The sequence below is a fragment of the Nicotiana attenuata genome, chromosome 9, assembly GCF_001879085.1.
Source record: "Nicotiana attenuata strain UT chromosome 9, NIATTr2, whole genome shotgun sequence".
NCBI classification, from domain to species: Eukaryota; Viridiplantae; Streptophyta; class Magnoliopsida; order Solanales; family Solanaceae; genus Nicotiana; species Nicotiana attenuata.
Window position 1 is genome coordinate 38480020 of NC_031997.1, and position 24214 is coordinate 38504233.

Sequence of the window (24214 nt, forward strand, 5' to 3'; positions counted from 1 at the left end):
AGGTATCCGAGCATGTTTACACAAATAAATTACTAATAAGGTTCTGAAATGTCAAACCTTCCAAAAAAACCTACGGGTACAAAAAACACATGCTAAGGCATAATTAAATTCTCACTAAGTCTTTTCAGCCGAAATGAGGAAAAAATTATATAGCCATTCTAAGAGGTCAAATCGGCCAAATTTAAAGAGCCTAAGGACCGATATATAAGAGCCCAAGGGCCAACGTAAAGAGACTAAGGGCCGATATATAGGAGCATAAGGGCCAACTTCGAAAGGCTTAAGGGCCAAAAACATATTATACGAGACTCTGCTCTCACTCAACTCGGACTCAAGAATCTCATTATTCCGAGCTCATGCCAAATTGATTTTTACATTGATCAATGAGAACCTAAGGGTTTATTATGTTCTGAATCCGAATCAAACTCGGACTGATTGTTTGAACTATCGAAATCTTCCGCAAATGAGAACAAAATAAAACTCAACACAAGTTAAGGGTAGAGCTGAAAAGTACTTTATATTCATGAAGGGTATTTTACAGAACATATTTACAATGCCCTAGAAGGGCCCTTACATAGAAAAGAAAATAAAAATCTAATCTATTCTCAGGGTCACATCCCCGGCAACGTCATCTTCAGAAACTGCATTTTCGGCAGTTCTATCTTCGAGAGCCCCCTCTCCCTCGGGAACATCTTCTTCACTTTCCCCGTCCCCGGAGCCACTCACTAATTCCTCATCATCGGAGGAGACAAGAAACCTGGCATCGGTTTCCCACGCCTTTGCCTCGGCTATCTCCTCAGCAAGATTGAATCCCCGGGCATGGATCTCTTCGAGAGTCTCCCTCCGGGCTCGGCACCTTGCCAAATCATTGCCCCGCCTTCCCTGATCGGAGGCCTCCTTCAGCTCAGCTTGGACGGCCACAACATCCCTTAAGTACATGGCAATGGATTTATCAGCCACAACCCTCGTCTTCTTAGTTTCAGCCTTAGCTTGAACAACTTCAGCCTTGGCCTGTACAGTTTCGGCCCGAGTTCTAGCGAGCTCAGCCTCCAACTTCTCGATCTTCTTGGCCTGAGCCAGACCTTTCGCTTGAATGCCCCAGAGTTGGGTTTCAACCAAGGCCAGTTGGGTTGTAACAACTTCTTTAGCGGCGGCAAGTTGATCCATGCTCTTCTTCCACTGACGACAATCAGCTTTAACTTGATCAACCTCGCTCCGGAGCTGCCCAATCATCTCTAGCTTTTGCTGCAGCTGAGATATCGAAGTGTTAGCCTCCGAAGCAGGGCCAAGAAGGCCGTACTTTGTTAAAATCACAATTACCTGCGCATCTAGCTCGAACTCACCTTTTTGAGCTTTGGCCAATGCGGTGCGGAGATCCTTAAGCTCCTCATCCTTTTGGCAAAGGAACCTCAGAGCCTTCTCTTTGGCCGAAACTTTCTTAAGCTCGGCCTCACATTGGCTCAGCTCAGCTCTAAACTTCATGATGACCTGTACGTGAAATGGAGATATATCAGTCAATAGCAAAGAAAGAACAAAGAAAGTTGCAATACTGAAATTAAGTACTCACCCGAGAGAGGAGATTTTGAGCCTCTTCGAAGATGGCGGATGCATCGTTAAGGTCATTGGCATCCTCAATCCCGGCATAGCAACCCTAAAAGGGATCCTCCTCGAGGACCTTGCTCGGATCGGGCGTATGCAGAGCGTTGGCTTCATCGATTGCCCCCTGGAATAAGTTGGCAAAAAAAGGGAGTGACCTGCTGTCGCGGCCCCAAGCTTTTCACTCGGGGCGTTCTCATTAACTTCGGGGGTTTCAACATTTGCCCCCTCAGGTATAGTTGTCAAAGACGGAGGGACAATCACGACCTCCGGGGGCACGGAGGCCTCGCCCGCATATTTTTTCGGAGTCCCCTCGCCGCCAGACGAGGTCTCTGGGACGAAGGGCTTGGCAGCCTCGATGGGTTTCTTGACTCGAGGCACCAGGGCTGACTTTTCATTTTCATTTTCTCCATCATCCGGGGAACAATGGGCAGAATCAACGCCTACTTGAGTAAACCTCTTCCGCAGCCTCCGAGTAGAGGTTTTCTTGTCTTGAGGGTCTTCGGGCTTCGAAACCCTCTTCCTTTTATTGTCCTTCTCCGACTTTGGAATCGAAGGCTTGGTCTTCTCCCCGAGTGGAGAGCCTCATCTCAGATGCATCCCCAAGGCCTGCACAGATAAATATGAGTAAATGGACGCCTCCAGTATATGAAAAGCATTTAAATCTCGGAAAAAAACTTACCGTGGTTCTTGGCCTCCCACCGGCCCTTCGCTAATTCACGCCACTTGCGCTCATCATAGGAAGAAGTGGCAGCTATCGAACCCAATCCTCGAGGTCCGGCACCGTGAGGGGCGCCCAGGTAGTGGCTGCCAAAAGAGGGGTAGGGTATTATAAGATGAAGAAGCAGAACATGAATAGATACGATTAAAATTCCACTTCTCCGGGAATGGCATTTTGTCCCAGGAATAACATCCGAAGTTCTTACTCTGACGAACCGACTCATCCAACCCCGATCTTTGGTCTCGTCAGTGCTGGAAAAGATGGCTTTCGTTGTTCGACGTTGCAACTTGATGAGCCCTCGAAATATCTAGGGCCGATACAATCGGATCAGGTGACTGAGGGTGAACTCTAACCCCTCGGCCTTTTCAGTAAAGAAGCGCATCATGATCACGATGCGCCAAAAAGAGGGTGAATCTGATCAAGAGTGACTTCTTACATTTTGCAGAAGTCGATCGCCACCGGATCAAGGGGACCCAGTGTGAAGGGATAAGTGTAAACACTTAAAAAACTCTCCACGTGAGTAGTAATGCTTTCCTTCGGGCTCGGGATCTGGATCTCGACCTCATCTCCACAGCCGTTGTCCTTCCTCACATCCTCGGCGAGCTTCTTCGATATCAAGCTAACATATCGAGATGCGTGCTCCATCGGTCTTTATTGTCGGGGGGATTCTCAATACTAAATTCCTTCTTGATTACACAAGGATCGGGGGTAATTTCTTCAAGGGTCGGCGGCACCACCAGTTTGGCCGACCGGGAAGCAGAAGAAGACGATGCTTTATCCTTTTTGGGGACCGTCTTGGAAGTTTTAGCCATGGTTGTAGGCTAAAAAATACGGGCTGCAAAGGAATATGGTGTTTCTTACAAGAGCTTGTCTTTTCCCGGCGCTTAAAGAGGCGGTGGAAACAGGGGATTAGGGAAAGAGATGAAGACAGGGAAAATGTAAGGAAAGGGTAAAGTTCTTTACTAAGAGGAATCGCCTCATATTTATAGAGGGGTAACAACGGTTCGGCGACGCTATTGGCCAACCAATACTGGCATGCATTCAATGTTTTGGGAAAGTGGACCGACGGGACGTTTCAGTCACTTCAAACGCATGCGTCACAGAAATGACGTCATCACTATAGGCTTCGGGAAAACGAGGATCAAAAACATTTCTTATCATCTTGCTCTAAGAAACGCGGGGACTATCTGTATGCGGTCGAGATCGAATGCCTTCGATCTACACACTTGAGAGGTCGTCCGAAGTCCGAGTCTAGGTCAGGCCAGGTTCGAGCTCGAGGGACCAGACTCGAGTTCGAAGGCGAAACATGATGCATACCGAGGTCGGGTGTATTCGACCCCGAAATAGTACCGTTATGGATTTGTACTAAAGCAAGCTGGATTCCTGCCACGTCCCCTGAAGTCACGGCGTAAACTACAGAATAGGATCGTACGATTCCGTACTGGACGGTTAGACAGCTGTACCAAGAATATTCCCTACAGTAAATAGAAATATTCCTTATTTAGGATTCCCCCGTTATATAAGGGGGGATCCCAATCATTTGTAACATCATCGTTTACTGTGCAAAGAATATACTCTCTACTTTTTTCATGTTGTTCATCAGAATTGTTCCTTAGCTTACATTGTTCTTATTTTCTTTTACTTAATTGTTCTTACTGCCCTAAGCCACCTTGAGGCCACCTTCTCGAGGTCATTGTTGTTGACTAATATCGGTTTGATTTACTTCTATCTTTCGTTTCTATTTTATATAACTTGATTATTAATCAGTATCGAACTAAATCACATATCTTTAAAACCACAAAACCAAGTTTAATTGTTACTCGTATTTTCGAGGTAAACAATTTTATTTACTTTGAAAAGAGCGGTGATTGGACTCTTAGCTAGCATGATCATTTGATAGCTGATTACAGGGTAAGTTATTCATATATTAAGAGTAATATAATTAATATGGTATATGGTAGTCTTTAATTACTTTATACAAAAGTAAAGATAACTAATATTATGTTTAGTTCTTTTTCCCATTAGGGATATAAGTAATACATAGATAGTTGTACAATAAATTTATGTATTATTTATTCAAGGTACAATGTGAAATAACAAATCTATATGTTTTAGTAATACGTGGATTAAACAATCAAATGACCAAAAAATTCTCATATTTATTTTAAATTATACATTACATGCTAGGTCTCTTATTTAAGACTATTTATATAAATAATATCACTTGTGGTTTATTTCAATGATGAAAGATTTTTTTTTTTTTTTACTATTTTGGCAGGTTAAGAAAATAAATAGATCCCACTAAATTTGCAATTTATTTTATTCCCTTCTTCCTTATTTAAATGTTTCTCTCTCATCTATATGGTAATGAAAATATAAAAAATTCAACTTTTTGGAGTTTAATTTTTTTAATTGTTTGACATTTAGATCTATAAGCATGTGAAGTAACGTAACTTAAATTCAGTAAATATTTATAAAATATACATTGTATAACCACATGTTTTTTATTTAATAATTTTATACTTTATTACATTTGAATATAATAGTTACAGATTCATCATATCTTTCTGTAATAAATTTAAAGATTTATGTTATTTTCATAGTATAAATTTGCCATAATAAATTTAAGAATCCTTTATGCCATGATTTTCTCTTCCTTTTCACTATTTTCTCTCCCTTCCACAAAATTCAATCACTAAATGAAATGAAAGGCTTTAAACGTGAAGCATTCATGAGTGATTTTTATACTTTATATATGATAGTAATACTATATAATATTTAAACAATTACAATGTGCTCTAAATATTTTATACAATAAATATGTGGTATATTTTATATTATAAAATTTAATATTCCGAATATAAATCGTATATATTTATCATATTGAGCAAAAGAATTACATATTATGTATATCCAAATAAAATAATATTTTATACTAATCATATTTAATTTATACTTCATAATATACTTATTCAATAAATGTTAATATATTATACAAATTATATAATATGTATAATATCCAATATATTATAAATATCACCACTATTATATAAGCATCCACATTTATCAATAAAATATAGTTATGCCACCAAATAAAACGTTACCATAATTGAAATAGAGAAAAAATACCAATAAAATCATAATTAATGAAATTTCATTATTAGATGAAAAATTGAAACCCTTGGGTTTTATATTTAAGGAAATGAACATTCTAGATGCGTGACTGTAGGTAAGGGTTTAAAGTTTTCTGCTAGGAATATAATTATTTAGTTGCCTTGTATGTAAAATATCTATTGCTGCTACGAAATAAAAACAAAATATGAAAAACTTTTGACATACCATGCTTATCTTGAAAAGCTCACTGAGCAATTCAAGAAAATCAGTTTCTCTCCACTACCCAGAGAAAAAATAAGTTCGCGGATGCATTGGCAACACTGGCCTCCATGATAAACATTCCTGAGGGAAAGTCCGCCCAATCATGATAGAACAAAGAAGCAGCCCGGTGTATTGCAACCTAATAGAAATTTTTGAGTTGACTCCCGGCATGTTCAATAGTGATCTTTTGGCCATTGAAAGGGCACCCAACGGTAAACCATGGTTTACTGACATCAGGGAATATATTGAACACCAAACGTATCCCAAACATGCAACGGAAAATGATAAGAAGACAATCAGGAGGTTGGCAATGCAATTCGTTGCGCGGGGATGCGATTCGCCAAGCTGGGGCAAATCTTTCCCCTATCTCTAAAGGGGTTCGACTCAATACTCTTGTGTGTATCCTTTGGCCACCAATCTAGCCTTCAACCCCTCAACAGCTCCATCAGCTTTTTGTTGACTTTATAGATTTGTGAAAAATTTCTTCAATTTTGTCTATTTATGTTTTTTAAATAAAATAAAGTGAACATTTAACATAAAATAATCTCTACATTACAATCCATAAATTATTAATCCATGTATTACTAGCTCTTCCATAACTAATCCATTCATAAATAAAGCATGCATAACAAAATCCAACATAGTTAAGCAAGCATAACTAATCCTACATAACGAAATCCAGCATGACTAATTTATGCATAACTAATTCCTACATAACTAATCTCTATATTACTAATACCTGCATAAGTGGAACCTGCAACCAAACGATCCCTTAGTAACGAAAATGTTTGTGTGTGTTTTCACATATGTTAACTGAAAAAATTCTGCCATACCCATGAAGCTTATAAAAATGCCATGAAAATTGAGGAAAGAAGGAAGAACAAGGAAAAAATAAAAAGTGAAAGATTAAGAAAATAAAAATGGAATAAAACGGATTATGTTATGAACAATAAAAGAAGAAGAAGAATATTGCAGAGAAAAGTAGAGAGAGAATTCTTATTGATTTTTGGGATGATTTACAATGGAATAGGACCCCTCTATTTATAGGGGAGGGTGACTTAGCCACCAAGTAATAAACCCTAGAATCTCTCTAAATATAGACATTCACCATAAATAAAATTCTATTTATAACACTCCCCCTTGAATGTCTATTCAACAGATAATGTGCCTCGTTAAAACCTTAACTAAAATAAAACCCAGTGGGAAAAAAATTCTAGAGAAGGAAAAAGAGTACACATATCTAACAATACGCCTTTTGGTTGCCTCGTTAAAAACCTTGCAAGGAAAACCCGGTGGGACAAAACCTTGTAAGGGAAAAAGAGTACAACGCGCATTAACTCCCCCTGATGAGAGCATTAATTCACATCCTTGAGCATTTGCATTCCAATCTTGTGCACTATCTTCAAAAGATCTTTGGTAGATATTTGATAAACAAATCAGCCATACTAACTTGAATGAATATATTGTACCTTGAAATCATCATTCTTGATAGAGATGGATTGTCTTCATATGATCTTGTTGGAATCGTCAGTTCAATATCTTCACATAGAGGTGAAAACTCTTGCTATCATATTATCATGCATATAGTTATAGCAATATCTTCACATGTAGTACTTCATGACCATGAATTCTATATGCTTTAAGCAATTTAAATCCTTCAGGGATTGTTAAGTCATATAAGCCATATAATAGACTTTAGATGCATATCAAGTTTTCATGTCATGCTAGACATATAAGATATCGAAAACTGATTGCACATATCATTGGCTTCATACTTTCAAGTGTTTGAACTACATGCATGTTCAAAACTACATGTCTTTCATATGAAATCAATTCTATTCGAAATTGTTTCACCAGACTTAAGATCCTCATATATATTTAGCTGCTATTATAGATGTCGTCGACAAACATTTTATATCAGTTTCAATATATTTTCATAAAGACATAACATAGAGATCTCTTCATTCATATATTCAGGTACCTGAATCTCTCATGAGATATTATGAAGTGTTATGTCATGTGATCTTCTAGATCACTTGCCTCCTTTATTATGATCATTTTGATCATTTGCTCATCTTCTTTATTAAGAAGTTTATTTGAAACCGATTTGTCTATACGCCTTAAGCGTACCACAGACTTTGTCCTTCTAGGACTTAATAGGAGCATTTGCATTGAGAATATAATTACTTTCTTTGGGTCAGCAAATGCGTCTGGCATGCTTTGCAATAAATTGCACATGAATTATCCTTTTATGAACTTCAAGTTCATATTATCTTATTCGAGGATCTAGATGTACACATGATAATTCATTCCATGTAACTTTTTCTCAACTGTTGTATCTTGTCTCCCCCTCATGTTAGAAAAACTAACTTGTTTCCTCAACTTTGAGAACTCATCTTTGTGCGTTATGGTGTTAATTATAATATACACCGCACATCAATAATAATAAGATGAAATTATTTGGTTCCTGACCCTGAACCACTTGTGAGGGGAGAAAATAATATACTTTCGTATATAACCTATATCAAACTGATAAAGATAACTTTGTTCTCATAAGCAATAGTTTAGCTATTAAGTGGAGGCACTCAATAAATCATTTTGCTAAACCAGCTGTGATGTAGACCAACTTATCAAGATTTCTTGAATAGAAAATCTGGAATATGCTCTAAATTAAATTATTGAGCAAGTTACCTCGCACACACCGGCCAGGTTGCGGGTTAATAATAATTGCACATGTAACCATCTCATAGATGCATCTTATGTGGTATACATGGTGGGTGAATGGGCCCATATTCACCTTTGATATTTCCAGCATTCATGGGATTCAATCCCAATTTCAGTTGATCTATTAATTAATAAGAACAAGCAATGTAAGAGAATTCGTAAAGAACTTTCTAGTTCTTTAATATTTACCCATGTGAATTCTCTATTATTTTTGCACATCATACTTAAATTGGTATGGCTAAACCAATTATGCCAACTGAATAAATTATCAATATTGATAAACTTCAGATTTACACCATGACTTGTGCAATTATCAATAAACTCCAAGTTTATTATGATATGGGTTTTTATATCAATAGACATCCACTTTATTGTGGTATTCTTTTATTTGTGTAGTACAAACTGGAGAATAAAGCGGGTTGCTTTTCACATACATATTATCCCGCTACAAGTTGTAGTAATAGAAGATATTAAATCTTTCCTTTATTTATAGTCTCAATATAATCAACCACTTTCGCGTATACTTTGGAAACTGAATAAGTTTCTTTGAGACTTACTACAACACAATACCTTATTGGTAATCAATTGTGTTTCTCCAAAATAGTAATAATTGGCTCTTCCAGAGCTCTCAATTAATTTGGTACTACCACATATTCATCAACATCCATATGGTGAATATCTCTTTTAAAGAGAAAGTTATACCATTATGGGTATGGTCAAAATTATATGCAAGATATGTTTCTTGCATTACCGTTGTCTTTTAACAATCACAATGCCAAAATATTTTGGCGTACAATAAGTACGTGACCAATGACCATTCATGCCATAATAATGACATTATTTTCTTATATCATCTCAAACCTCCCTTTAGAGGTGAGTGTGGTATATTCACTACCACTAGCACGTTCATATTCTTCCAAGAATGAATATGTATTCATAAATAAGATGTTATCACATTCACATCATGAATGGACCATAAACATCTGTATGTGCTTTACGAAATCTTATATCAAATCGATGACAAATATTACTTTCACAGAGTGAAGGATTATTTTGAGAATCCTTATTATTCTCATTATCACAATGATGACGATTATAATTTCGTCTATTGCCACGCCCACATCCATTGATACCTTCACGGTAATAGTTTTGTCTTCTTTCAGACTTATCACATACTGCTATCACATTCTCTTAAGGGAATGAGAATGGAGCGAATTCAATGGGACGGGTTTTCAATTCTTTGCCCACAATCATACATGAATTTGATCATGGCGAGGCATAGAAATTTTACCACTTCAGGTGGTTATAATTTCTTACAAACTCCATTAGAGTTATAATCAAACTTTGTTGTCTTTGCTTGTATTTAAAATCAAATTATAGAATAAAAGAGAAAAATACGGTAAAATACTTACCTTAAATCCAAAATTTAATCATGAAGGAAATTCATAGAACAATTGACAATCATTATGATCAATCCCAAAGCTTCTACTCAATTGGTTAGAATCTCGTGCTGATAACGTGTTATGAACAATAAAAGAAGAAGAAGAATATTGCAGAGAAAAGTAGAGAGAGAATTCTTATTGATTTTTGGGATGATTTACAATGGAATAGGACCCCTCTATTTATAGGGGAGGGTGACTTAGCCACCAAGTAATAAACCCTAGAATCTCTCTAAATATAGACATTCACCATAAATAAAATTCTATTTATAACAGATTACTATTATTCTTCCCTTTTTTCAACCCACACTCCTTTGGGGTGTATCTCACATTTACTATGCCACATAAGCACGAAGGGTTATTAATTTCACTTCCAACTAGTTCAAGGGGACCAGGATCTTTCCAAAGTTGCGGTGTTCCTTTGAAAAAAGGTTATAGTTAGGAGGGTTTCTATGTATTTTACCAAGAAAATTTTGATGAGATATGATATACAACATCATTTATCATTTATGCAACTAACTAATGTTCAACGTCATTACAACTTATAGTTGTAATCAATTAAAAAAATTGCAATACATGAGAAAACCAAAAATAGAAGAAATACACTTGTTATTAGTAGCTTGCCTAATTGTTTTCCACGTTGCTTTACCTACATCATTGTAGGTGACCTTATAGTATAATCTTTTTTATACCGTTAATGCGTGGAACTAAATTCAAATTGAAAGACAAGTAAGGCTTGCTCAGTTGGTAAAACACCTCTATCCATGACCGTTAGATTCTGGGTTTGAGTCACGCTGGAGTAGAAGTGTGGAAGCACTATAGATTCTCTTGTGCTCTATATGGAGCCCTCCTTGCCAAGGCATAAGCGGATTTAATCATTTTAGGAACACAAATATCTTATTACAAGATCCGAAAAGTGAACAACTTGAAGTATTCATGGGCATTGTGTAGTTCTTGAAACCAAGGTTTGTATTAATGGAGAAGTTTTATTTTTGCCAAGGCATAAGCGGATTTAATCGTTTTAGGAACACAAATATCTTATTACAAGATCCGAAAAGTAAACAACTTGAAGTATTCATGGGCATTGTGTAGTTCTTGAAACCAAGGTTTGTATTAATGGGGAAGTTTTATTTTGCGTCTCGTACAACTGACATTAGTTTTATGAGGCTCCTTTTTGTCTCACAAATTTGTGGATCCCAATCTTACACTTTTGGGCCCACAGAAATCTGGATCCACAAAACTGTTAGACAAAATAAAATATTCCGTATTAATGGAAAATGTAATGGATATGACCAAGGTTCGAGGAAACTATGTGCAAACTTGACCGAGTCTAGCACGTTTTCCATCAACACAAATACGGCAGCAAATGTTATATGGAAGAATTATCCAGTTATAAGGGGTCAGTCAGTGTTTCAAAATTATTTTAGTCGACTAATGTTACAAAAGGGGTAGTACGACTAAAATAATCTGTCAATACAACTTAGTTGACATTCATTTAAGTGCTCTCTTGGAAATTAATAAACACATAACTTTCACAAATATAAGAAGCACAAGCAAAGACAAAAGCATCCAAGTCACGCAAGACTGAAACAAGTAATCATTCAACCAAGCCAAAGACCTTAATACATAGGAGTACTAAGAATCAGTATCAGACTAAACCTAACAAGAACCAACCACTTAAAAATGCCAACCAAGTCTACCAGTAGTCAAACTACTACAGATAAAGGAGTATTTCTGCGACTTTATTACCAGTTCGGCAATGGCTTTGGAGTTTCAGCAGCGAGAATGACAATAAGATATAATTATATATGTCATGTGTGTGTGTGTGTGTTGTGTGTAGAAGAGTGGAAGAACAAAAAAACAGAAACATGTAATGTGGCAACTGTTTGACCAATAAATAAGAAATAAAAGAAGATGAAATCCTTGAATTATGAAACCTGAAAAATATTTATTGTGACAAGTACCTATTCTTAACATTATAAAGATCTTGAAGCATGCTGCGATTTTGCTATTTCTCTCAATATAGCACCCACAATTGCTGCCTGCTCAAGACATTCTGCCTTATGTAATGCATCTAAAAGAATAACACAAGTTTTTGTATATATATTACATCCTCTTAATCGTGTTTCTTCGAATAGCTCATATGCCTCCATCGCCCTGTTTGCGATGCTTAGCCCCTCTATCATAGTGTTGTAACAAGCGGAATCTGGTATACCTCCTTTACCCTTGAATTTCTGGAATAGTTTATCCGCCTCTGATACATTTCCCGCCTTTGCAAGCCCAGAGATCATGGTTGTATAGGTGATCATATTGGGCTTTAGCCCTTCTTTCTGCATCTCTTGCCAAAACACAAATGCTTTATTGAATTTTCTTACTCTACAAAGACCATTAATGATGATGCTATAAGTAAAAGTATTCGGAGTGCACTTTAACTCCTTCATCGATTTGAAGCAAACAAGGGCTTCGTCTATTTCTTCAGCCTTCACCAACGCATCAAGCAAACAATTCCATGTGTATACATTTGGTGACAAGCCTTTTTGCATCAATTCTTCCATAATTAGATATGCTTCGTCTATTCTACCCACTTTACCAAATCCGTCTACTAGACTACTGTATATAACCACATTTAATGGAATACCTTTAGATTTTGCTTCTTCAAAAAGCATGTAAGCTTCGTCAAGTCTGTCAATCTTGGCAAGCCCATCAATGACAGAACCATATGTTACTACGGTCGGGTCGAGACCTTTTACTTTCATCTCTTCAAGCAGCTGATAAGCTTTATTCACTTTACCTGATTTGCAAAATCCATCTATAACAGTATTATAAGCAAAAGTATCCAGCACGTACCCCTGTTCCTTCATTGCATAGAAAAGCTCATATGTCTCACGAGCACAGCCGGCTTTTATGAGGCCATGGATTAGTATAGAATAGCTCCGGACATCTGGAGTGAAGCCCCAAGTCTTGATTTCCTCGAAAAGAGACCTACCTTTCTCTGTTTCACCTGCTTTGAAAACACAATCCATATACGTGTTAAGGAGGGTAAGGTCAGGAGAAGTTCCTCGGCGAACCATCTCCTTGTAAATTTTGTGGCCGTCTTCCTTTCTTCCACACTTGAAAAAGTTCCTAATGAGAGATGTATAGACAATGGCATTAGGAGTAAGATCAAAATCCAACATTTGTTCATAGAGTCTGTATGCATCATGGACTCTCCCTTGCCTACCCAGGCCATCTATCAGAGAACAAAATGTGAATTCATTTGGTGTACAAACTTTATGATCCATAGCTTCGAAGATCGAACAAGCTTCATCAAGTTGTTGAGCCTTACATAGACGATCGATCATTATATTCACAGTCAATACATTAGGAAACAAGCCAACTGCCTTCATGGTGTCACGAATTTCTAACGCAACATCAAGCTTCCCTGCCCTGCAGAGCATGTCTATGAGAATATTATAGGTCGAAAGATTAGGTGCAGCATCTTTCCTCATCTCCTGAAATATCCTTAATGCCTCGTCAACTCTTTGTTTCTTCCCAAGGCAAGTAAGAAGACTATTGTATGCAATCACACTTGGTATGGATCCTTTCTGTCTTTGTCTCTCGAGCAAATTATATGCTTCATCAAATTTTCCAGCAGATCCATAACCCATGATCATGGTGTTATAAGCATATGCACATGGAACAGTCCTGTTGAATTCCAACTGCTCAAACAAGTCTACAGCTTCATTCAATCTATTAGCTTTGCAAAGAACCCCAATCATACTGGTATATGTCACGTCGTCGGGCAAAATACCATGCGCCTTCAACTCATGAAAGAATTTCCAGGCCATATCAACTTTGCCAGCCTTACCAAAACAGTCGATGCAAACATTATAGAGGACAATGTCTGCATCAAAAGCATTGCTTTTCATCTCATCCAACAAGGAGAGAGCAGCATCAACTCGGCCCTCCCTAGCAAAAGCTCGAATTACTGTCGTGAATAAATGTACATTTACTTCATATCCTAATTCCTGCATCTGATGAAAGAGGGAGAGCATGAGATCAGGTTCTTGAACAGCAGAGAGCGCACCTATTAGAGTTGTATATGCAGAAAATGCAGGGCGAATCTTAAACTTTCTCATGGTTTGAATTATATCAAAAGCTTCTTTCAGTTTTCGCTTCTTTACACAGCCTGCAACCAACTCAATCGATACAGTGTTAGATGGGCCAAATCCAGCGAGACTAATTTCTTCCAGAATTTGTTCCATATATTCAAAATTTCTACTCCTGGCCATTACCATGAGAAGTGAATTATATGCTTCTGGACAATGTGCTTGGAGAGTTTTCTTCTCAGCCCATCGGAAATAGTTTAATGCAACATTGACATCGTCTAGCCGCCTTAATACTCCAGTGACCAACTCAGTGCTAGGATTTTCATCACATTTAGATAAAGCAATCTCCACGGAAGGTCCCCAAGGACCACTCTGCAAGATCTTGCAAACATTATCCACTGCTTGCCTTACACCCTCCAATTTGCTTGAAAAGGCCTCACTCCACCCATGCACGTTATCTACTCCATTTTGCACATACTCCGACCTGTTTGGGAATTCAGGGTTCCTCTCTGGAATGAAGGAACTGACAGGTCTATCCAAGTTGGAATATCCATTATTGGAAACGGAGAATCTCTTGCAATTAGCAAATACAGAGGTGCTTTTTAAATCGTACTGAGATCGCAATCCTAAAGCAAAATATAAAAAGAGTAAGCAACTATGATATAGTGCTGCAATCAAAGAAAAGAAGGCTACAAAGAAATAAATACTCCCGGCTGTAAGAAAGATAAGTACTCACTATTGGAAAAGCATCTAGACGAATGCATTCACCCCTCCCCCTCCCTTCCTTCACCATGTAATTTGTTTCTTTTTTTCCAAGTTATTTAAGTGAATAAAACGTATCTTTAAATCGTGATCAATAACCATCGTGTAGGTACTCTTTAAGTAAATTTGAACAAAAAAGTAATCTTTAAAGCTAATCAATAACATCATGCAGATACTTAAACAACAGCAATAATTACGCTCAATCCTTATCTAGTTGAGGTTGGCTATATGAATCCTTATATGCATTCTGCTCAACTGGACCTGCTTCATTCTAACATTCAATAAGTTGTCTTTGGTAATTTTTACATGAATGGAGTCTATAAGAAGATCAGCAGAACTGCCAGCAATCAGTACTGCTCCGACTTATGTGCTAAAAACTGCTTAAGATAGATTAATCCCAAGTCCCAACTAATGCATCATGTAGGTACTTGAAGATCAAAACTTTATAGCTGAGATACACACATGAATATGAGGTTTTACAGCAACAGAAAAAATGTTTTCGCAATTAATGGAAGGTTGATAAGCAACACTGGACAAGAACTGCTTCTAATCTTTCCAGTTTTCCTAGGAACGGCAGTCAAACAATTAGGCTACATCTAACTTATAACAAATACCTCTGTTAATCAATTGTAACCTCATCCTAGCGCGTTGCAGCTGAGGCTATGTCATTCTCTCAACCTGCCAAATAGACAAATCAAGAAGTCTTGACCTAAAATAATCTCAACCTGAAACAAAAACAAATAGAACATATACGACTATAATTAATCAAATTATCTTTCAACAGTCCTGCAGAAGTGTTTTAACATAGAGTACAACTAAAGCTTTGACACAAAAAACCAATTTTTTATGTTCTGGGCTACAGTGTTGTCAAAAGTGAAAAGCTCCAAAAAGCGCTCCAGGTCGATTGGGGCTTTAAGCACAACACGCAATTAAAGTGCGGGCTTTAGTAAAAAAGGTGCAACAACTCATTTAAGAAGAAGGAAACAAGCTCATTCCTAATGTTTTCCTCAACAACTAATGCACTTATTTGCCAAAAATATTTGTTGTTTAGTACCACTAGATTCAAGACAAAACTCATGGGCAATGAGGCGCATGCCATAGTGCCTTGCCTACACTGAAGCTCAGCTTAAGCGAGGCAAAGCGCCCTCCCTGAGCTTCAGGGCTAAAGCGCGCCTTAAATGAGCCTTTGACAACATTGTTGGGCTACCAAAGTTACAAACTTTCCTGGCTCCAATGGAGAATCTACTGCAAAACAAGAACTGAATTGCAACTAAATATTTGAAACAAAGAGATTAATCTATTATATGCGTGGATTCCAAGTAAGAAGCTTTGAAAATCCTAGAGTACAAAGAAAAACAAGAATCGGGTTGCAACTAAATTCACAAAAGACCAATTTATTAGGTGTATGACTATAGAAAAGATGGTTTTTTCTGGGTCGAATAGAGAATCAGATAAAACAAAGGAAAAAAATAAAAAGCAAGAATTGGAGAAGAAAGACACAAATTTGTTACATAGCATACTTCTGATTGATAGCTCAAATAGTTGCTGGTTAGGATTTCGGGGTGAAAAACTTTAACACCCCAAGAACTAAATGGAGCATGAAGTTATTTCAGAAAAGGGTTTTAGCAATGTTAGGGTTTATGCTGTAAGGAGCCAAGTGAACAGAGTTACCAGGTGAGGAGTTTTTCACTTCAATAGTTGAGAGTGATTAGTGAGTGAAACGTAAACTGGAGTCCGATGTAAGATCTTGGTTTTTAGTACTAAACCAAGTGTATTGTCGTGTTCAATCTATTTTTAGGGGTGAAGTCCATAATGTATATTCCATGACATGGTCAATACATCTAGTTTTTGTTGTTATGTGTATTTAATTTTCTTGAAGTTTTCCAATATTTACTTACTTACAAATCCTGTTTTACGATATTAACATATTTTAAAGTGAAATAAAATCTTCTTTTTTGTACGAAAGATAAATATCATTAACTAAACATATGCGTACGGAGACATTGGTGCCCAAGTTGCACCATATTACAAATTAAGCTATTACTAGTTGTAGCTACATTGTTTGTGGTATTCCTAATGAAACTATCATCACAACAACATAAGGAGGTTGATAGTAGCTGATGTACATTCGTGTTTCCATTTTGTGGTTCCTTGCTGCTCCTCCCAACTGATACAACAATGATCTTCTAAGGCACATGCTGTTGATGGTATTGAGCGCATAATTGTGAGCCCTTGCAACTCTATTTTGTTCTCTTTACGCATGGTGAACCCTTGGATTAGGGAGCTTCAGTAGAAGGTGCCTGCAATCAATAGTAGGTTAGCATATATTATATTGTCACATCTAGCATATTACCTCCTTTGCGTCGACTTCCACGTGAAGTGGTGATAGATTTTGTTGAATTGCTATTCTAAGCCCTTGTAGCAATGCGTATAGTTCTGCTGAAATAGAAGATTGGCGTGGTATGTTCCCTGAGAAACCCACGATCCAATCACCATTATGATTTCTAATTAGGCCTCCAATACTATCCGTAGTCGATGTGGATGAGTGAGCCCCATCTGTATTTAACTTATATATGTTAGGCTTAGGGGTATCCATTTAAGAGGGGTCATGATTCGCCTTGGCATTTTGTGGTACGAAGCTGCCAATAAGAAAATTCAGTGGCCTGTTGTGTTGTAAAGTTGATGCTAACACTGGTACGAATTCCATCATAAAGATTTCGATTTCAAGTGATCCAAATGTTCCAAAGGCTTAAAGGTAAGTAAGTATGCGAGTTAATGTTGTATGATAACTTCAAGCATTTGGAATTGATTAAGGAGAGAAGCCATTGTTGTGGTGTATTCAGATGTAGTAGAGTATTAATATGCCACCCAATACCCACTTCATCCCAGTAGCTTTTAGCATTAACACAAGTTAGAAAAAGATGATTTAATGTTTCATCTCCCTCTTGGCAGTATGGACAAGTGGCGTCAGTTATAATATTGAGTTTGTAAAGAAATTGACCTGTTGGCAATATATTGTGATTAAGTAACCAAATGAAGTATTTGATTTTAGGGTGTATAGGTAGTTTCCATATCCATTTGAAGTTACTCATAGGATTTGCAATTTTAGTGAATTTGCTTTCCAAGGCAGTATACATTGATTTAACCATAAAATTGTCATTTAGTGTTAGAGCCAGTAAATATGATCAGCGCTTTTGATATCCAAGGAGATGTAAGGAGTTATGATTAGATTTTTTATATCTCCAGTTATTTCAAACGGTAACTAGGCCCAATTTCATCTTGAGAATTATAAAGCGAAGCAATTTTGATGCTTTGATGTGTTGATAGTAAGGGCTCGTTTATTAGTGAATGAATCATTGTCCCAGCTTTGACCCATGGGTCATAACAAAAGTTAACATGTATTCCCGTTCCTATCTTCTCTAGTAAACCAAGTTGACACTATTGTCATGCTTTGAGTATATTGCGCCAAATTGGGGAGTGGTTTGTTTTTGTGGACATATTTAGGTACGTATTAATTAATAACTTGGCCCAAAGACTTTGCGGCGATTGAAAGACTCTCCATGCTAGACTCGCAAGCAAAGCGTTGTTCTTTTGACGAAGGCGTTGAATACCTAATCCTCCTATTTCTCGAGGTGTAGCAATTTTCCTTCATTTTTAAAGATATAACTTTTTCCTTGTCGCAGTAGTTCCCAAAAAAATTGCGTTGGTACTGTTCCATCTTATTGATGATGCTTGTTGGAATGTGGATGTATTGCATCACATGATTAGGTAAATTATTAAGAGTTGATTTGATTAGTCCTGCCAAAGTTAGAAAATTTAATTTCCTTCCTGCTAGTCTAGATTTAAAATTGTCTAACAGGAATTGGAAGTCACTCTTCTTTGGCGTGACTGAAAAATGGGAAACCCTAAATACTTTCCAGAAGATGTTCCTTCTTTGATTTGGAAAGATTCCAGTACAAAGTTTCGCTCATCTGTTAGGCAGTTCTTTGAGAAGAATAATTTTGATTTTTCAAAATTGATTTTTTGCCCTGAATACTGATTGAAATGATTTATTACATCGATAATAGCATGGCAACTTCTAGTAGTAATCTTAGAAAATAGGATGATATCATCCGCAAAGAAAAGATATGAGAGGTTTGGGCCTGTTTTTGAAAGACGGATAGGTTGCGATTGTAGATAATCAACTGATAACGAAATGCTACGTAAAATATTTCCATGCACATTATGAATAAGTGTGGCGACAAGGGATCGCCTTGACGAATACCTCTTGAAGGTGTAAAATAGGGAGTATGGGTTCCATTGATTAGAATAGAAGTGGAGGTAGTAGTAACACAAGACATGATTAAATTAATCATGGGGGACGGAATATTGAAATAGAGAAGTATTTTGCTAATAAAAGACCATTCCAGTCTATCAAATGCGTTTTCAAAATCCAATTTTAAGAGCATATAACTAGACTTACCTTTCATTTTTGCAAAATGAGTTAGCGTTTCTTGGACTATTATGGCATTATCAGAAGCTCTCTTACCTTGTTGAAAGCTAGTTTGCGTTGGTCCTATTATTTTTGAGATAATTGGTTTGAGTCTGCTAACTAAGATCTTTGTTATAATCTTGTATATTGTGTTACATAAACTTATGGGTCTATATTGTTGAATTGTATGAGCATGCCTCACTTCTGGTATGAGGCATAGATATGTCTGATTTAGATGTGAGGGTATGACCTTAGTATTGAAAATGTCGTGACAAAATTATTTTACCTTAGTACCCACATCATGCCAGTATTTTTGGTAAAAGAAGGGATGTAGTCCGTCAGGACCGGGAGCTTTATAAGGATTAAAACTATGTAGAGCACGAGTGATTTCATTATCATTAAGAGGCCCATCTAGGGCTTGGAAATCAGTAGCACTTAATAAGCATGAATTAGAGTCGTCATGTATTTTTAAAGGATTGTGTTTGTTCTGTCGTAAATAAATTTTTGTAGTAAGTTAGTATTTGATGTTGGATCTCACTTTGGTCAAAACTCCAATTGCCTACTGAATCTTTTAGAGAGGTTATTCTATTTCTCCTACGTCTATGAAGAGTTGACATATGGAAAAATTTTGTATTGGCGTCACCCTCGTTTAGCCAAGATAAGCGTGGTTTTAATTTCCAAAAATCTTCTACCAAACGAAGAATGTTACTAAAATCGTTAGTCAGTTGAGTTTCAAGATTTTGGAGAAATATACTAGTGGGATAGTGAATAGAAGATTGGATTCCTGCAAGTCTAGCTAGGATTTTTCTTTTGCGATGGAAAATGTTTCCAAAAGTATGCTTATTCCATTGGCTGCAACTTCTTGGAGTTTTATAGTGGTTTCCATGAGGGATGAGTTGGCAGCCCATATTTGATGCACTAATTGATGAAATCCTGGGTGTGACGTCCACATGGTTTCGAATCTAAAAATCTTATTTATATAGGGCGCTTGGCTTCCAAAGTGATTAGTAGAGGACAGTAGTCAAAATACGTTCGAGGTAGTATCGCACTGTTGCCTCTGGGTATAAAGTTAACCAATCATAGTTAGCTAAACAATGATCAAGACGTTCTAGAATGGTGTGACCATGTCTGCGTTTATTAGTCCATGTAAAGCGACTACCTCTAAAGCCTAAATCGATTAAATTACAATAGTTGAGGCAATTAACAAATCTGTCAGCTTTATTATTACTAATAGGGAGCCCACCAAAGTTTTCTCGTGAGCATAATATTTCACTAAAGTTCCCCCCTATTAGCCAAGGAGTATGAACAGTGTCATGCAAATTCATCAAACTATTCCAAAGAGTATTACGTAGTTGATAAGAATTGTTAACATAAATTGCATATAGTAGCCATTTAGGTTTAGTGGGGCATACCTGGACAAGGCAGTGTATTTCTTGTTCAGATATCCTTAGCTCCTCCACAGTAATAAGAGTTTCATTCCAGAATACAACCAAACCACATATGAGTCCATTAGCGGACACCTGGGACATGTTAGTGAAATTGAAGGCTCACAAAGCCTTTCATGATCTTGCATGTCTGTCTCTAAGAGGATAGCTAGCACTGGTCTATGGTTATCTAGCAAGGACGTGAAATGACTCCTAAACTCCGTATTATGAGAACCTCTACATTTCCATACTAGAAAATTCATAATATTATTAGAGGTGTTGACTGGAACCGACGAACTTGGAATTAGGGGATTGACAACATGTGTTGTTGTCTGATCCTGATCCATTACCGGAGGAATCTGAGGAAGTGTCAGAATTATGACCATGGCATATTTCCCTGCCTCGCGATTTGTTGTCACACGAAAATTTAGGCTGCATGAGATTAGTTTTGGCGGGCATTTGTGAATGAACTTTTTTTCGAACTGTTCCTTGAAGTTGTAGAGTTGGATTCCTTTTAACCACAAGAACTACGTCCTTGTTTCCCTCATCTCTGCTAAGGTCTCCGCTAGCTCCTGCCTTGTTTGTGTGTCTAGTGCGTTTGGAGAGGGTGATGGAGTCTGTAGAGGACTTTCCTGTGGTGTGAGTGTTCCGAACGGACTGATGGGATTGGAATAGGGAGAAAGGGGGTTGAAAGAGTTGAGGTGTTGAAACCAAGGTGCATAAATCTGCCCCATGTGGTGTGGAGGATAGAACGGTAGAAGATTCGTGGTTGAATTCAGATGAGGAGTTGGTGGATGCATGAGATATGTCCACTGATTTAGATTTGAAGTGGAGGCTTGGTGCTCTAATAGGAGAGGGGTCTAAGTGTTGTACCACCGATTCTGAGCATATGCTTCCATCCCTAACCTCATCCCTCTGTTACTATCTCTGCTAGGTGTGTTGGGTTTTGGACTAGGAGAACAACTTCTTGGCTGTTGAGCTCCATGGTGAAAATCAGTGCATAGCCCTGAAGGTCCATCTCCAACCACGACTGGAGTGGAAGGTCCATTGTGTGTGGTTGAGATGTGTAGATTAGTGGTATGGTGATGTGTGGAAGTTGTGGACCCTGCATGGTTAGACTTGGAAGGTGAAAAAATTGATTGTTGTTGTGATCCCTGAGGTATGTGTTGTGCTAGTTGGTCGGAACTATTGGGCGTTGCATGGTTTGCTGGAGTGAAGGAAGATGGTGCAGTGGTGGTATTTGATGGAGAGTGTAACGACTCAGTAGTAGTGATAGTATTTGTATTGTGTGCTATGTGAGGGATGGGTTGAATTACCGAAGCAGAAGAAGGGGAATTGGGAGGGTTTGGATTTTCATGATGGTCGTCACACGAAGTGCAATGATTTTGCTTGCATGGGAATTGAGGTGGACTAGATTGTTGATGGACGTAGGGTACGATAGCATGCAAGTTATTGTTGCTGCTACTTAGGTGGATCCTAGAGGGAGATGAAATGTGTATGCTATTATTTGTGTTGGCTATTGCTAATTGGTCGTTGTTGAGTAGAGGGCTGTGATGCGGATTGGAAGGCTGATGTGGTGTTGTGGGGGTAGAAAGCATGTGTAACCCTTTTTGCATGGTAGATTTGTAGGTGAAAATTATAACAGTCAGGAGTAGGGGTAAAATGCTTCTCATTGGTGGAGATGGGCTGTGGGGCTATCCCCTTTGTTAGCAGAGAATTGGGTAAGAGTTCCTACTCTGCGTGTGGTATGGACTACCTAATTGGGCCAACCCTTATTGGGCTTGTGCATTTAGGTTTATCAATGTCCATGTGTTAGTCCATGTGAGATATGGCTTGAAATTGGTTAAGGAGTTGCTAGTTGGGCTGTGTTAGCGAGGATGAGTTTTGTAAATTTAGATGGCTTGAAGAAGTCCGAATAGGGTTAGGAGACTTACCTGAAGTAGTTTGCTGCACCGTTTGCGCCGCCACCGAAGCCGCCTTGTTGGTGTTTGTGTGACGATTGTTATAACGTGGTGTAGATTCCCTGGGGAAAGTGACTGTTTGCCATTCCGTTTCCTGTGGTGGATCGTTGGCGTTCGATGTTGAGGGGTTTACCAATATTTTAGTGCCAAGTTGGTCTGGTGGTGGTTGTGTTACAAAGTAAAAATTCCAGTTTGCATGGCCAAAGCGCTCACATTTTGGTGCAAAGTAAATTGAGCCCCTCATAGAGGAGTGTCTGTTTATGGTGTCCTATATGTATGTGTGTTTTTAGAAGTTTCTCTAAGGGTACCTCAATACATATACGCAATACCTTCCCCTGGTAGTAGTGGAAGTGCAGGCATCTACCGTTAACAATTGTCCCAATTTAGAGCCAACCTTTTGCTGTATTTCGTGGTCATAAAATTCAGTGGGAAGTTCCGGTAGATGAACCCATATGGCTGAGTATGTGAGTTGTATAGATGAAGCTATGAACTTGGGCTCCTTTGTGAACAGATAGAAAGTGATTGAGTACAACCATGGGCCTCCATGTAGAGCTTTAAACATGTTTTCTTCCTTTTGGAATTTGATAAGGAAGAAATCAAAACCAAGATCAATTAAAGGAAGATCTTTAGTTGGGTTCCATAAGGAAATAAACTTATTTTTTAATAACTGATGTGCTATCTTCCTACCAAAGACTTTTATTATTACCGAGTATTTTCATGGAGAATATAAACGACATTTTTCTTTGGCAGTTATTGGGATAAAAATATCGTCATCATTATTACGGTTGAGACTTTCATCAGAGAGATCGAGTGTAGTGTTTACACTCTGTTGATTATTAGGAGCAGGTGAGAGGTATTTATTGGAGAGAAAGGTCTGAAGGAAAGATGCAGGAGGCGTAATTGGTCTATGATCATCTATTTGCACGGTACCAATGTCAGGAGGTTCAGTTATGGAATTGTGGGAATCAGGTTGTTGTATAGAGTCATTCATTGGGGAAAGTGGCTAGTAGATGTGTATTAAAGTTAGGTTGGAGTGTTGTATATCAAGGAAAGAAATTTATTACGGAAAAGTGGTAGTAGTGTTTGGAGAGAGAAGTTCTCACATCTCTCTATTACAACGATATCGACGGAATCTGTTCTTCTATTCGGGTGTAGAAATAAAATCTACAAATTCTTCTCAAGTTAATTGTGAATAGCTTCAAAGATGCTTCTTTGTTAATTCTTTTAAGCATACAAATTTTAGTCGCTCAATTAAATTTAAATTATTATACTTATTTAGCATGATATTATTATGAATCGTTTCATCTAAATAATTAAATTGCGAGTACAAAATTAAATATAAGCTCTCTTAATTGAAGAGCAATAAAAGAATGTAGTGGAAATTGAATGGAGAAGAATTCTGACAAACTCACAATATTTGGTAAGACCTAAAGCAATTAATGTGTAATTGACAATGTGAAGGACCCCATTTAGGATAAAAAAATATAAAATGGCTATATAAGGTCATTATTTGCGTAAGGATCACCAATTTTTATAAAAATTTAGAAGTATTTCAAATATATTATATTTAAAAGAAAAATATAACTAACTTATTTTCGCATGATATGGATAAAGTTGTGATTGCCTATAAAATAATAAAAATGCTTCTAACCAAGA

General features: G+C 37.5%; 1 protein-coding gene across 5 annotated transcripts; it reads right to left on the reverse strand.

Annotated features, from left to right (window-relative positions):
- Window positions 11750-16491, reverse strand: LOC109232277 (pentatricopeptide repeat-containing protein At3g06920). 5 transcript variants are annotated; one of them, XM_019397985.1, is made up of 3 exons: window positions 16374-16491; window positions 15317-15380; window positions 11750-14566 (listed from the first exon to the last, which is right to left on the reverse strand). In XM_019397985.1, the coding sequence occupies exons 2-3, from the start codon at window positions 15339-15341 to the stop codon at window positions 11829-11831; spliced, it is 2763 nt and encodes a 920-aa protein (XP_019253530.1). In that variant the 5' UTR covers window positions 15342-15380; window positions 16374-16491; the 3' UTR covers window positions 11750-11828. The 5 variants fall into 5 exon arrangements, with proteins under 5 accessions (XP_019253530.1, XP_019253526.1, XP_019253527.1 ...); XM_019397981.1 differs by having other exon boundaries at window positions 15317-15427; XM_019397982.1 differs by having other exon boundaries at window positions 16223-16491.

Coding starts and splice junctions, on each gene's coding strand:
- LOC109232277 (XM_019397985.1), bottom strand. CDS start 15,341: ATGAGGTTACAATTGATTAACAGAG. Junction 14,567..15,316: donor GTTACAATTGATTAACAGAG/GTATTTGTTATA, acceptor ATTTTGCTTTAG/GATTGCGATCTCAGTACGAT.